Genomic DNA, 15,407 nt, shown 5'->3' with positions numbered 1-15,407 from the left:
CAGTAGCTATAGCCAGGCTCTATGGAAGAAACCAAGATTTGTATCCTCAAGTGTCCTCAAACCACAGTGAACCTCTGGAATATGTGAGTAGAGTGCAAATATAATTTAATTTCTTGAATGTAAATGAAGCATTGAAAATCTGTGTTTGGATGAATGTGACTGTATTCAATCTGCATGTGTAACTGCGCATAAAGACATGAGCTGTGGATATTCCCCGCTCACGCCCACGACAACAAATTTGTCTGCGACAAAGTCAACTGCCCCACCTGTTCACCATTAATATAGGTTTTACTCCATCAAACCGTTTCCCACACAATCCCACATCTGTGATTCACACAACACACACATTCACCTCAGCAGCCCCTCAGGCTGACATGTTTCCCTGCTAATCTGTTTGCACAACTCTGGTGTGACCGCAGGCCAATTACACATCGTCACATGATGCACACCCACAAGAGAGAAGGAAGAAAAAAAAAAAAAAAAAGAGAAAAGAGCCACCCACTGAGAGCCCCTCTTTCTCAGCTTCTCCACCTCCTTACCCCCTTTTTTTTTCTCCCCCATGAACCTTCTCCCCCATTCTCGCTCTCCTCCTGGCCCTCTCACTTAGCCCATCCCCTCCATCTCCAGCTCTCCCACTCAGTTTGTGGCTGCAATTACAGCTGCCCATCATTTAGGCTCTCCCTAAACAACGGCACCCCTCAGAGACCACGGTCCCACTACGACTCTCTAAGTAAATTTGATTTCTCATCTCATTTACGTTCCATAAACTCTGCCATATGTTTGATATTATATTTAAACTGTTCCAGCGGATGCCAAGAGAGTGTATGCCTTGGGAAAGGTAGAAGAACTGTGTTGGAAAAACTGCACTGGTGAATGACAGGTGAAATTGACCATGATGTGAGCGAGCAGCAGGGGGAAAAAAAACTCACACCAACCAAAAGGAGAGGAGGGAGAGAAACTTCACAGAAGCATCCTTTATTTCATTGTTGTCTTTATTATTTTGGCACAGGGGAAACTGTCGAGTGGAGAAAGTGAAAGGTTTCCTGTGTTATTGTTGCTTTTGCTCACTCCAGTACCACCGAATTGAACAATTTTATTTTCCTCTCCTCTCTTTCCCCTTTTGCCTTATTGCTGTTGGGGGGCTTTTCTGCTTCTTCCCCCTGCGCCCAGCTCCTGTCCCTGTTCCTCCACATCTCTTTCTCATAATCCCCCTTTCTTTTCTTTTTTCTTTTGGTTCTTTCTCTCGTGGTAAGGATTGACCAGGTCATATGTCAACAACAGGGCAGCCAAGTTTATCATTATTTTTATCCCTTTTATGTGCCAAATGGATAGGAATTTTCACATAGGACATTAGAAACCGTGCCAAAGAGTTCAGTAAAGCATTTGGGCATTACGTTAGTGTCCTTTCCCTCACCGTCCTGATACAGTAAAAAAAAAAAAAAAAGAATAGAAATAATCTCCATCCTTCTATGTATTCGCTAAACCGCTTATCTTGTTAAAACTAAATTTGCAAAGACTAATTGACTCAGGCCTGTGTCATTACAAGGACCTGAAAAAGTCATGTTCAGCAGCAGTGCAGGGGGGGGGTGAAGTTATGGAATGGGGCTACTGGGGCTTAGGCCGGGGGGGGGGGGGGGAGGGGGGGGGGGGGGGGGGGGGGGGGGGGGGGGGGGGGGGGGAGGGGGGGGGGGGGTCATCCAGAGGGTAAGGACAGAGCAACCAGCCCCCTCAGTCGCTCTGGCTCAGAGAAAGTTCTGGGAACTCTGATTTGAAAGGTGAAACAGAGGCCTGAATGCACAAATGCCTGAAATCCCCTGAGCTACTGAGGGCACACCGAGGTAAAACACATTTATAGACCAGGGGCTGAAGGATTTTGATGAAGGCTTCAGTAACATGAGGCCTGTTGCCAATCCAGGTGGTCAGCTGCTGGTTTGGGGTCAGTTTTTAAATAATTGTCCGACACTTCGCCGGTCTAATCCAGACTGAGGTGGTATGGCATTTGGAAAAGCTGAGTACATGTGAACGTATCACCATATTGTGCTTGAAGAAGACAGACCCATACATGCAGACACAAAATAGATCCCTCTGTTATTTGTCACACGGGCGGAACAGGGCTGGAGTGAAGAGGAGAGTCACTGAGAACAGGCGGTAACATTTTTCAAATTGGTGACTCAGCTCGCTTTGACCTGTGAAGTTCTGTGTTTGTGCTTTCACTTACCTCAGTCCCTGTAAAACTGTGTGAACTGGTACCAGAGCATGTGCGTCTGACATCTTGCTAATGGTACTACAGCCTGTCTCCTGCTTCCATGTCTCTCTACCTGCTGTCTTGTCTTGCTTTCCTGGCCGCCTGCTTGTCTGCTTCCCCTCCTGCCTGTCCGTTTGCCCAACGTTCCTCAGTGCTACACTTCACTCTCTGACTGCCTGCTTCACTTCTTGCCTGCCTGTCTCTCTGCGGGTTTGTCTGTCTGCCTCTTTTTTTTTTTTTTTTCTGCTTCAACTAAGAGGCACTCTTAGATGGAGAGGTGTGTGAAGGGCGTCGCTGTACCCGATTGCGCGCGGGGGGGGGGGGCGAATGACAGGATTTATGCACTCCCTAATAAAGTTTACGAGTGCAGCCTTGTTTCAAGAGCTACAACTGGCAGTTTTCACTTCAGTCAGGGACTTTGGGACTGAGTTGTGCAAATGCACACTCAGTCTGTAGCAGCAAAAAAACAGCTATTGGCCTTAGTTCTTGTGAGTTCTTACAAGCATGACATCAGTGGTTTACAAGGCCAAACAAGACTATCAACTCCTTCCTGACGAAGGGCATGTGTCTCTTCACACACGAGCCTCACTTAAACTAAATGAACAACCAGACAGGTTTATAAAATTTGAAGTTTTAAACTGAATTTTGAGTACGTTATTGCAGACTATGGCAAGTGCCCAGTTCTACTGAACCTATTTAGACTCTTACAAGTAGTGCAACTCAGTGGCAGATTGTTAAATCGTAAAAAAATACCACCTTCCTTCTTAATCACCCCTTTCTATGTGAGACCGGTAGTAGAATCAAAGTGTTATTATCCAGGATAGATCCAAGTGTGAATATGCACTAATGGGTGACACACAATATTGCCAAAAAAGTGACGTACATGTTCCCCACAAGTCTGACTGGATAAATAAACATATAAACTAAACCTAAAACATTATTATTTGACTTGCAGGATAATGCAAACAAATGATGTGAGAGTGAAAATGAGCATGAACATGTGTGCTTTTGGAAAACGGGGGTATAGAAAGGTGAGAGGTGTAGGGGCAGGGTGTAAGCAGAGCTGAAGTGGTCCACTGGGTTGTGTATTATGGGGACAGGGCAGAGGGGGCAGAGAAGACGCATGGGTCACATTAAAACCAGGTTCAGTGAGAGGGCTCTGCTAATGCTACCTAATCCCAGACAAGCCTTGCTCCACACACACACTAACACACACACACGCAGTTGTTCTCTACTGGCACCTATTTATGACTGTTGGCCTGTGGTGTGTGAGAGGTGTGGTAGTGTGTGTGGCTGATGTCACAGGCAGTCTGAGACGCTGAGTTCATCTCGCACCACCGAGCGTCCGACATGGAATTCCGCATGCCACGGCGTACTGGCAATCTTTTTTCCATGTCCACCACACTGGGTGATACAGATACACCACGCTGTCTGGTTACTTGTCGGGTTCCATCTCATGGCCCATGTTAATTAGCACTAACACAGGGAATGATTTATGGCTGTTGTGCAGTTAGAAATGGGTTCCTCTGTGATTTTAAATATAAATAGTGTGGACAGAAATCAGTGCATTATTATTCTACCGCTACTATACTTGTCCCATTTAGCCCCAATTGTGCATGTCTGCTTATGGGTAAAATTCTTGCTACAGCTCTCCTGTGGTTGAACAACATATGATCACACACTTAAAGCAGTACATGTTTGGAAGCAGACTAAAGCTGCCAGTATGTTTCATCAGAATTGCTTGTTGGATTGTTGAATAGCTTCAGACCTTCATAAAAGCCAACAATCTAACATTCAAACCCACTTCACATTGTGATTGGTGAGTTGACTTGAAAAAGGAGCCAGGGTTTGAACTTCTTCTCTTTTTTTTTTGTCAGTCTTTACACAACTATTTCTTTTAACTTTTCATATGAACAACTGAGTGCAGCACCACAGATGTCTTCCACAGTTGGAAACAGTATGACACTGCTCTCGGAGCCACAACATCTGCAGCGGCAGCAGGTCGCGGTAGTCGGATGGATCAACGAAATATTGGACTTTGACACGGGAGTCTCCTGTTCAGTTCCTGTTACCTACCAACAGTCAACGTTAATTTCTTTTAACCGTGATCACAATCATTTCCTAAACTTAGCCACACTGTGCCTGAACCTTGACTATAGCTGTGTCACGTCAAGAAAACTTTTATTTTTGCAATTGCAATTTGCAGATAGATAGAAAACACTTACACGTGTCTTTCTGAGGGCAGCTATATATGACATATCTTGCCTTTTAATTTGGAAGAATTATTTCATAATAGATAGATAATAGATAGATAAAGGTTAAAGGCTGCATTCCCATCGGCAAAAAATACTGTCTGAACACCTGATACAATGACCACCAAAAGTGCTTCTCAGGTATTTACAAACTGTTGTTCCGCATTCCAGCCCCATCTCAAAGTTAAAGTTGGATAAAACATACTGGTGAAGGATGTGACCATGAAACTTTGGCAGCGCACGCGTTACATCGCAGATACGCTCAGTGATCCAGTGGTTTCCGCTCGGCTAACCTGGTTAAACAAAGGTTATAAAACAACAACGTCCCAAAAGACAACAACATTCCAGAGGGGCCAAGTGGGTCTCTGAGGAAATCAGTCAGTCACATTCCTGTCTGTGATCAATCAGCCTCTGGCCCAGACAACCTGAGATTAACCTCAGCCTTCCTGGAAACTACCTGCCCTTCCCATAGAAAACAACCTCCAGCCCTGCACAATTTACTGCAGCTTCCCTTGTTGTGATGAGCAAATATGTTGTGTGTGTGTGTGTGTGTGTGTGTGTGTGTCTTTGGGAGGAAAACACGCTCAACCCCCATTCGATTTACTGCAATTTCCACTGTTGGGATGACAAAATAATTATACAGAAACAGAGTGCCGTGTAAGTGTGTGTATGTGTAGGCGTGGGCTCAGCAGCTTTGGTCTTCATTTGAAGGAGAAGAAGAAGAGGAAGAAGAGTGGAGAGTGCAGATGGATCCACAGTGTGACGCGAGGCTGTTACAATTTAAGCAGAAAGGATCGCTTATTTTCTCCACCAAAGGGAGAATGTGGGCGATGGAACGAGGGAAGGATTTGGCACGCTGAGCACTAAAGTATGGAAGAGCTCTCCGACCTGCCACGCTTTACTCGCTGCCTCAGCGGCGCTCAGCACAGTGACAATGTGGTGGAGTCATTACCTCCTTGCTCTCAGGTACTCAAGAGTGAGAAGGGACGTGACCTCTGTCGGATTCAACGAGTGGCGACAATGCACAGAGTTTATAGAGGAGCACAGAGGAGCGAGTTAATAAATCGCTGTTGATTAGTTAAGTTTTTCACAGTTCAAAGTTTAACACCAAGCCTGCATGATTTACTAGTTGGTGAACTTGCCACTTTCAACTTTGAATAAATGAGTAAGTGGAAGTAAGTGGAGAAAGTGGAGCTGACTTGAGTTTTTCCAGTTAAGAAAACACTAAAATTGTGGCACTTACTTTTGACGGAACATTTCTTGCAGCCACTTTGTACTATTCTTCCATCAACTTTTGTCTGCTGCCTGCTATCAAACTCAATCACAGCTTCTTTTTTTTCTGTAAAGGAAACTGTGATTTATACAGATGCCAAGTGCACGGTGCCCCTGTTTTCTCAGAGTCCATATCTAGCCCCTTCACCTCCCTCCATCTCGCCGTCAGCCTGCAGTGTTCTGGCCAGCACATAATTGTCTAAGTGCTTCTGGATGGCAGCAGGCTATTTGGTCATTAAGGGGCCTATTAAGTCATTAGTGCAACAGTGGGACTGCCGTCTGCCTGCCGACGGGACCAGATGATCGACCTGATACGTGTTGCCTCACAGTTTTCCACATATTTGCGCAGGTAATTATGGCTTAGATGTGAAACACCCTCAGATGTCACGCTTAAAGAGGGGATACACGTCGCCAGCACACTTTAAAGGTAATCTCCTCCTCCCCTTCCCCTCCTCTTCCTCCACCTCTTTTTCCACTCAGTGTGTGTGTGTGTGTATGTGTGTGTGTTGATGTGTATGTGTGCAGATGAGCAATGGGTTAGCAATGAGACAACCAGAGCCTTGGGACATGTCAGCGAGAAAGATAGGGAGCAAGAGGAGCCGAGGAGAAATCCAAAAGGAATGAGAAGGTCAGAGAAAAGAGGAGCGGAGTGCAGACACAGAATCGCTTTTTCCATCAGTCAGACGCTGTGGCCAACACATCCCTTCAAACCCAAACTTACACACCCGTCACGGAATGTAAATATTTGGATATGGGTAAGGTTGGATGTTACTTAATTCCTCCCTTTAAAGATGTCCTGTTTAGGTGAACATGGTCCAAGGAACACAAAGTATTCTGCATGATTTGATACGACGCATGAGAATCTTATTTTGATTTAATTTCTCTTAGCAACCATTCGCCCAGCCTTTGGAGACATTCACTACCCTGGGCCCGTTTGCTGCTTACCATAAATGCTCATCAAGTAACTGCCACGCACAGCCAGAAAGCTCTGGATCTGGACAGAGAAAAACATTCCTCCTGGATACGCACTGTATTTTACTTTTACTGTTTTAAAATCATTTTCAAATCACCCATTTGTCCTAGGACCATTTACTTTATGAGGTCCAAACTGAATTAGAAAACCAAACACAAATACAAATCAAACTGAATCTTGTACAAAGTAATACTTACTTATTGAAAACACAGACTGTGTTGGTCTAAGTTTAAAGCTTCACTTTATGGTCACTATGTGAAAACTAAGTGGTTGCTATCCTAACACCACATAACTGTCATTGTATGTTTTCATACAAGTATTGGAAAAACTAAATGTCATCACATTTTCATACCATCAGTAAATACCTTGTTGTGATACATTAGCACTCCACTGTGATCACAGCGCATGTGAGGCTGCTGTGTCAGCGCGACGGAAAGCCTGAGCCTGACACCTTCTCTAGCAGAAGGATGGCACAGGAGCTGCCCCGGTGGAAATAGATGCATCAGACTGTCAGTGAAGCTGTAAACAAGGCTCCTCCTCACCAGGAGGGGAGGAGGACAGTCTCCTGCTGAGAGGAAACCGGATTCTGTCACCTACCAAACTCCCATCCCTTAAAAGCCCTTACCCAGTTCCCTCTCCAGCCCTGAGGTGACAACACTGGGGTGTACTGACAGTCAGCCTTTTTTTCTCTCTCTCCTTCTCTCTCTCTCTCTCTCTCTCTCTCTCTCTATCTCTCTCTCTCTCTGTCTCTCACACACACACACACACTCTCACACAACTAGCCCGAGCTGATGGAAACCCAGCCTGGTCAGAGGTGGAGCCAGGTACTCTATCAGATTGGGCGCTGCCTGCCTGGCTGCTCAGCAGTGCCCAGACTGACCCTAGCAGACTGCCAGTCTCCTTACCGCTCTGCTGCACCGCGGCTCCACTACCACCTCCCACCGTGACCTTTGACCTCTGCCCAGGAGACAGGCGCCACCGATATGATGTAATTTCTCTCCGACATGGGCCAGTGGCCTCGGCTGCAATGCGACCCAGGGAAAATAAATATGGGTGTTTATTTGGTGAGGGTGAGAGAGGCCCACAGGCTGGAGCCACCCTTGAGTTTCCCAAAAGTAGTTTTGCACTAAAGCCATTTTTGTTCCACATCTTAGTTCCAACAATATACAGTATCTAGGTGGAAATAAGCCACTATGGTTTGATACTGTGCACCACCGGTACGCTGTACCAGTGTGATGCTGAGGCTGCTGAGATCGTTACACAGGCCTTTGCTGCAGGCCACAGCAGAAAGTACTTTTCATCTTATGAGTCATTATTTATACATTTACTTGATAAATTGTGATGGTAATTTAGCAATCTGCCCTTGAGGGAAAAGGAAGTGTAATAGGTGATATTGACTCTGGGCGCTTTAGTTGTACCCTCTTGGTACTAGCCGGCCCGCCCAGCTGTCAACCTCCATTGGACTCCACAGAAGTGGAGAAGAACCATGCATCATGACCCGCCTTTGTTTCCACAGTCTCTAACCTCCCTCTCACAGAGACATCCACACCTCTCTGGGATCTAAAGAGACTATAAAGAGATCTCAGACAGACAGAGGTCTCATTAGACCACAATGGTCTAAAGAGGGCTCTGGCACACTTAACGTCTCTCCATCCCTCCTACGCTCCCACCAACATCACCACTACAAACAGAGGATCCCTGCACCCGCTGCGCCCTCTCCTATCCCACACAGGATGATGTATTTGCTGTAGCACTTTTTGTCTAAAAACAACATCCTCTGAAGTCACAGGTTCCCCTGGCAACAATTTGCGGAGCTGGACAACCCAGTGCCTCAAGACTGCCTGACTCGCGCTAGAGCCACTGCCAGGTGCCTCTGACAAATCCACAATGTGATAGATGATGAATCACCAGCGCTCATGTTTGAAAGTGCAAAGTTACAGGATATTCTAAGCAGCTACTTTTTATTGGGAACAAATAACAGGCTACGTGGGCTTGGAACCTTTCCCAACTCAGATCTCCGACTCAGAATTGCTCATGTTTCAGATTAGCGTTAGCGGTGAGACGATGCACATCAGTCTCCCTGCTTTCTCAACCCCACGGCTGCCTTTGCACTTTTCCTGTTCCCCCGGTCAGTCTCTATCTCTGCCTTTCTCTCTCCAGTGTATCACTTCTCTTTCTTTTGATTCCCACCCACGCATTTTCTCTTTGTCTATCCATCCTTTTCTGACCTCATCGCCGTTACAGTCAAGCGTGGAGGGATCCAATCAACCATAGTGTTCAGATTAAATCACAAATTATTATAATTGAGAATAATGGTTTCCATGTCAGTTTCAGTTCAGTTCTGAATTGTTCTCATACATATCTGGAAACTAGGGGGTTGGAAGCTCAGAAGTCCAGTGACGCTTGTGCTGTGTTGGGGTGAAATTCAACTTATCCATGATCCAATTTTAACCAAATTACCTTGACAATAAAACTCTTATCTGAATTTGAGCACCTGTCTTGTAAAAGTTTTACTGTCCACTGTAAATTCTGTGAATTCTGCCTGTGTTTTTCGCAATAGATTATGAGGATAAGTCAAACAGAAGTTCTCCAGAAACATAAACACTGTTTTCCAAAGTTGGACACTTCTGCTACCATGCTCTTTTACAGTGTAATTTAAAACAGTGTTGTTTTTAGGGGCTGTGTCTGCCAGCATTGGGTCAGTTAGACTGATACTGTTTCAAAGACGATAAAAACAAGAGACATGAATCCCTTAATAATAAGGAATGGGAAAATGTACAGGACACAACAGTCTTCCAAAGCTGCAAAACCCTGCTAACAGCATTACCACTTGTCCTCTTCATTACTGAGAAGCACAGTGTGCCTTGCTGAGCTTATTTCTAGGGGCAGAAAAGCTCTCAGGCATGTGCAGGGCAAGCAGTGCGACTTTGACAGCGTAGTTAGGAGGTGTTGATGAAAGAGGAGAGGCTAGGAGCCCACTGCCTCTCAAATTAGCCCCGGAGCCCTCCGACCTGTCACATGGAGGCTTAAGTCTTCACAGATTCTGTTGCACTGCACTCCCAATGTGCATGTATGGAGCTTTGCATGCTTACAGCGTGCCTTCGTGTGTGGCGTGCCGTGCATGCAAAGCACATGTGTTGTGTTATGAATACACACGCATACTGAGATGTTTTTTCCTCCGTCATGTTGATCAAAGGTTGTATTAGAACAGAGCATCCTCCCCTTGCTCATCACAGATTTTTACTGGGACCTCCCGCGGTTTGAAAAATGCTCTCCAGCCTCCAACTTAGGTGACCTCCAACTGATTGAATTCTTTAAATAGACTCATGTTCCCATCAGTTCTTTATCATGATACAAGAAGTTAAAGATGGATACACTCCCCATGTTTTGCTCATCAAATAATTAGGTTATTTAGTTCCTCTTTCAGTCTCTGATTACGGTGAGAGACCTGCGTTACCACAGCGAGCCAGACCGACAGTCTGCATTCATGAAAGAGAGAGAGCTCGCTGCTCTTCTCGCCTTCTCTTATCTCTTCTGAATGTGCATTGCTCAGCCTGAGACTCTCTTTGCAGATTCAGCTGTGTGAGTGTGTTTGTTTAGTGAGGTGGAGGGACATCCATAACCATAAAGCTGTCTCCAGCAGACAAGTTTTAATCACCCTTTTTTCTCCTCATATTGTCTTCTCCCGCATTCTCTGACTGTTTCTTTCACGGACGGTGCAACACCCAAAATCTGTGCACATACACTCAACTTTCACAGTGGATTATAGAGCCCTACTTGCTTGCCTTCCGAGCTACTTTACTACAAACAGAGGGATACAGGATACACAATCTTAGGATCTTCTCATGCCCCCTCTAGGCCTGGCTTGCCCTTGTAATTTCTCCAGCTCTTCCAGCTGTGTACACACAGGGAATCAGATGCTAGAATGAGGGGAAAAAAGCGTGTTTAGATTATTCCTCTTACCTGAGAGAAGTTGAGCCCATTGAGGGGGTGACACTGCTCCTCGACCCGCTCCACTGCCCCGGTTGTCTTTCTCATCCTCTCTGCTTCTTGAGCCAAGAACAGGTCCAGCACCGGCGTCCCCCTGGACCGGACGTCCCACTCCGTCAGCGAGTTGACCATCAGCATCACCCACACAGGCCTCTTCCTCTCCCAGTTCCCCGCAATGGCGTTGAACAGGTAGTCAGCATACAAGCCGCGGCCACGCTGGTCAGCGGTCATCCAGTAAGGCATCATGTGCTTGACGTAGTCCAGGTGGCGTTTAAGGCGGCGGTACAGGTCCCGAGGTAGCAGCATCTGGAGGTTCTCCCCGTGGGGGAGGAGCTGGCAGCTAGTCAGCTTGGAGATGGTGAGAGGGTCGGTGAGGTCTAGCTCAAAGAAAACGTTGGGGCTGTTGTGGAAAGCCTGCTTGGAGCTGTTGGGGATAAAGTCCCAGACTCGTGTGTAGGGAACGTGGATGGTACCAAATAAGTAAGACGGTGGATGAGGAGGCGCACGCTTTACTCTCCACAGGAAGGAGTTCATGTCACTTTGCTGTGGAAGAGTCAGAGGCAGGAGAAGCGGAAAGAAAATAAAAGATGAAGGTTAAGATTTTGAGAGCAAAAGGAAACAAAAATACCAGAGCCATCATGTTGGAGCAATTCAACTTGCCTTAAAACTAATGCTGACACATTTTTCCTCTATTGTGGTTTACTGGCTCATAGGCTCGGGTCAACAAGTTAAAGATTGAAATACCATTTTGAGATGACGGCAGCTCGGGGCTGTGCTGCGAGGGCTTGCTGCTGTGGTGCAGGCAGGCAGTTTATAGAGGGGCCTTCTGGGCTGTAAACAGACCCCCGTGTATTGTTGAGGTGCATACCTCGGTTGCCAAAGCCTCTTTCGGCCTGGGAAGCATTTTGAAGGCTGCAGTGCAAATATACTGCACTGGAGCTCATAAAAGCCAAAAGCTGAAAGAAACCTGCTCTCCGATCTGACCCCGCTGTGATACTATTGTTTGTGATTTTTTTTTTTTTTACACCAGGCAGGGAGATGTGGTGCTGACAGCCTAAAGTACAACACAGTTTTTGTCTTCTATGGTTTATATTACAGGAAGTGTTTGTCTATGGTGGTTATCTTTACACAAAACAATGTCACAATGGAAATGAAATAATCACAGCCACTTTAAATGAACATAGGGCTCTATTGCATTTAAAATATGGTTCTTGTTAGGCGCTCTGAAAATGTGCTGTGCATGTGCTATGACTTTGATGTTGGCATTATTCAAATATGAAAAAAAAAAGAATTAGCTTTTATAAACAATATCAAACTTCTGGCTTCTGAGACATGGTGTAATCAGGCATTTGAGGGATGAAGTCCATTACTGTAAAATAAAGTTATTCTTAGAAAATGTTTACGTCTAAAATTTAATCAAGATTTCCCTCAGCTGTGTTCCAATTATATTGCACACTGCCAACGCTTTTCAAATAGCTGCCAAAAGCCAGTGAAGTCTTCTTGTGGGATGTTCTGTTATCATCATAATTAACTGCAGAGAACATACAGCAAATTCTGGCACAGTCTCCTTCTAGACAAAATAAATCAAAAGTGCTATATTTAATTTCAGAGCAGCGTTCAGCTCTTGCAGATACACTGACATGTTTGAACTATTCCAAAGTTTCTAATTGAATTTTCACATTGGCCGGGTCCGGGCCGACCCTGCAGGGGGGCGTGGAATGTTTTGGACGGCACAAGATGCATTAGTGCATTCTTCATCATATTTGTGAGACAAGGAAACTTTAAGAGCATTTTTTTTTTAATGTGCAGCATTTGGTCATTCCTTAATGTGCAAATATTCGCTTAGGCCTCCCCATAAATGAAGAGACTTCTCGACATGGAAAGTGTGCCTGTCTGCGTCCTGAGGAGAGAGTCTAAAGCAAAAGCTGCGTGGTCTTTTCTGGAGAGCCTCGACTCCTTTTTATGGGGAAAATTACTCTTAACAGAAAACAGAGACCACTGTACTGACGCATTACAAATCACATGAAGCGGAGGAGCACGAAGCCCTCTGTGATCTCTGACCACAGATCCGTTATCCGCACGTAGGACGTAATGCACTAATGAAACACAAGCCTGTGATCTCTAAACGACTCCTAAATGACCACCTCAGTAACGTGCACGCTCACGGGCAGGACGGCCAAGTGTCATTTTTAAAGCCCTCCGGTTGCAGAGGTCATATATTTGATTCTGTCGTGATTTCTTTTTCTCCGCAGAGAGGCGTGTTGGATATGATGTTTGCAGTCATGATTTTGATGAACTTCTTTTCTTTCCGTCACGTGCATTCACAGTGGGAGGCAGACGGACCGGCAGACACGTTATAATTGAACTGGAGTTTGTGACTGGCTGCTCTGCGCCGCTGCACTTCCTCACGGTACGAGCTCAACCCACATCCATAATTTTACCAATATGTCCGATAAGTGCTTTAATGGGCCGTGTGTTGTGCTGAAACACGATCGCTTCTGAAAGGTCAGAAACTTTTCCAAATGAAGTCAAGTCACCCGTGGGTGTTCCCCACTTGCGTTTGTCACAGAAACAGCCATAAAGTTGGCGAGCGGTAAAGATTTCTCTTGGCAAACATATTTGATTTCTAAGGCCCGGGTCTCTTCATGGAAGCTGCGGATTTTCTGAGCGAGTTCAGAAATACCAGAACCGTCACGTTTAAAGGCGTTAGATCCCTGAACTCAGTCTATATTATTACTAATACAGAAATTTCACTATTATTATTATTAATATTATTATTATTATAGCCTACATTCTAGACAGTAATTTACATTATCCTGTTAATATTACATTTACATTCCCAATTTCATTCCAACTTTTATCATCCTTTCATCATATTGCACATCAGTTTATCAGGTAATAATAAAAGCCATTCAAATGTTGAAATGGTCGTAACCTTTGACCTTATAATAATCACATCTTACTTTCATGATACATTTATACCGTCACCCCCCCTCCCCCCAAAAAAAAAATAAATAAATAAAAAATAAGTACAACTGTAGGCTACTTCATTATTATGACTTTAACCGTTATAAAGGTGAAATAACACTTGAGGAAAACTTTGACATCAAGTGTCACTGTCCTCTGTCAGATCTGCAGGCTGAGTAACAAACTGTCGCACGGGCTCATATCGCAGCAAATGCCGTTTTGTGCTCCAATATGCGTAAACAGTTATGTCAGGTATGTTGGCTTGATAAAGTACCCCAGCGCGACTCACCGACTTTGGTGCGTCGCACTGCCTCGGTCTGTCCGGTCGCTGTGCGCCCCAGGGTGCCACAGCGTGCAAGAGAGCGCTCAGGAAGACCCAGCTGAATCCCGGCAGGCAGATCATCGTGTCGAGGTGTATGTGGACACTTGTGACAGTCACCTTCCTGGAGACTTTTTTTTTTAATCTCTCTTCTTTATGCTCTCTTCTCACTGCCCCTTTCTCCGTCTTCCTTGAAATAAAAAAAAAAAAAAAAAAAAAAAGAAAACGTTACCGGTGGCCTCTGGGCTCACATGTGTCGCTCGGCTGGAGGACCATTCCGCCTCTTCCCCACTCCCGACGCTCTCCACTTCTTTGGTTCGGCTGTTTCACAAACGTTTCCTGTGTCCTTGCAACTCGGAGCAGTTCTGAAGCAGGGGCTGAAAACTCTTTTGGAGAGTTTCCGCGGTGCGCTCCGCAAGTTTGGAGCGTCTTGACTGGGAGAGAGGGAGGTGGGACGATTTGAGTACCCACCACCCACCACCCACCACAACCCACCTTCTCCACCACCCCAAAACGCTCAACATACACATTCAACTTACACACACACACACACACACCCACACACACACTCACACACACACACACGCATACACCCCTGAGAGGAGGGAGCGCAGGTTCAGGGAGGGATGACAGGTTTGCGTGAGTAAAGCCCCACAGAACAGAACCAAAAAGAGCGCAGGGTGGTGAGTGAGTGCTCTCATAACGTTCGAGTTTGGAAGTTTGCTCATTCTGGATGGTTGTTTTTTTATCCTATAGTAGCAGAAGGCTATGAGACCTATACGGTAATGTCTTATGCTAGAATATCTGACATGTTCAATTCTGGAATCATATTTTAATTAGTTTTTAATGAAAACCACAGATCTATTTGTTAATTGATACTGTACTTGTTGAGTTTGGTGGTATTTATTATATTTCGGCTACTGCAGGGATTTCTGTGGTGTCACTTCTTGTCCTCTAGCAGCTTCAAGATATCAAAATCAAAAACAAAAATCTTAACTCAACATCCGCTTACTAGCTTTCTCTGACTCTTTTAACTGCATTGCACGTTCTTCCTTAGCAGATGGAAGGCTAGTTGTGGGTATAGGCTGAGTTTGTTCATGTATAAAATTCACTTCTGTGTGCTGTGGCATGTGTGTGAAAGCTCTAAAACCTAGTTCCTGTACTGTCACCGATAATGCAGAGCCTGGAGGGCAGGTGGCACACTCGGTGCTGGCAGGTCAGACTTTTGTTTTGTTTGGGTTTTCAGCAGAGTCATTCCAAAGATGTATATGAACAATTTTTCAAATGTTGTCATGTGCTTCCTCTTCAGTGGGATTACATTTGTCTCTGTCCATCTCTGTTTAACAACCCTGCGGCAGTACATAGTATGAGGGTCACACATGATTAATG

General features: G+C 45.3%; 1 protein-coding gene across 1 annotated transcript in view; it reads right to left on the bottom strand.

Annotated features, from left to right (window-relative positions):
- Nucleotides 1–14,102, bottom strand: part of LOC111232193 (metalloprotease TIKI2-like) — a 64,813-nt gene extending 50,711 nt beyond the window's left edge. The window contains exons 1-2 of the mRNA XM_022759593.1: nt 13,989–14,102; nt 10,706–11,275 (exon numbers count right to left, since the gene is read on the bottom strand). Of these exons, the coding sequence (XP_022615314.1) occupies nt 10,706–11,275; nt 13,989–14,102 (684 nt within the window). The remainder of the gene's footprint in view (nt 1–10,705; nt 11,276–13,988) is intronic.
- Between the last annotated feature and the right edge of the window lie 1,305 nt (nt 14,103–15,407).

This window comes from Seriola dumerili, unplaced genomic scaffold, assembly GCF_002260705.1.
Source record: "Seriola dumerili isolate Sdu_G_001 unplaced genomic scaffold, Sdu_1.0 BDQW01000322.1, whole genome shotgun sequence".
NCBI lineage: Eukaryota > Metazoa > Chordata > Actinopteri > Carangiformes > Carangidae > Seriola > Seriola dumerili.
Note: the sequence above shows the minus strand (reverse complement) of the source record. Positions and strands in the feature narration are given on the sequence as shown.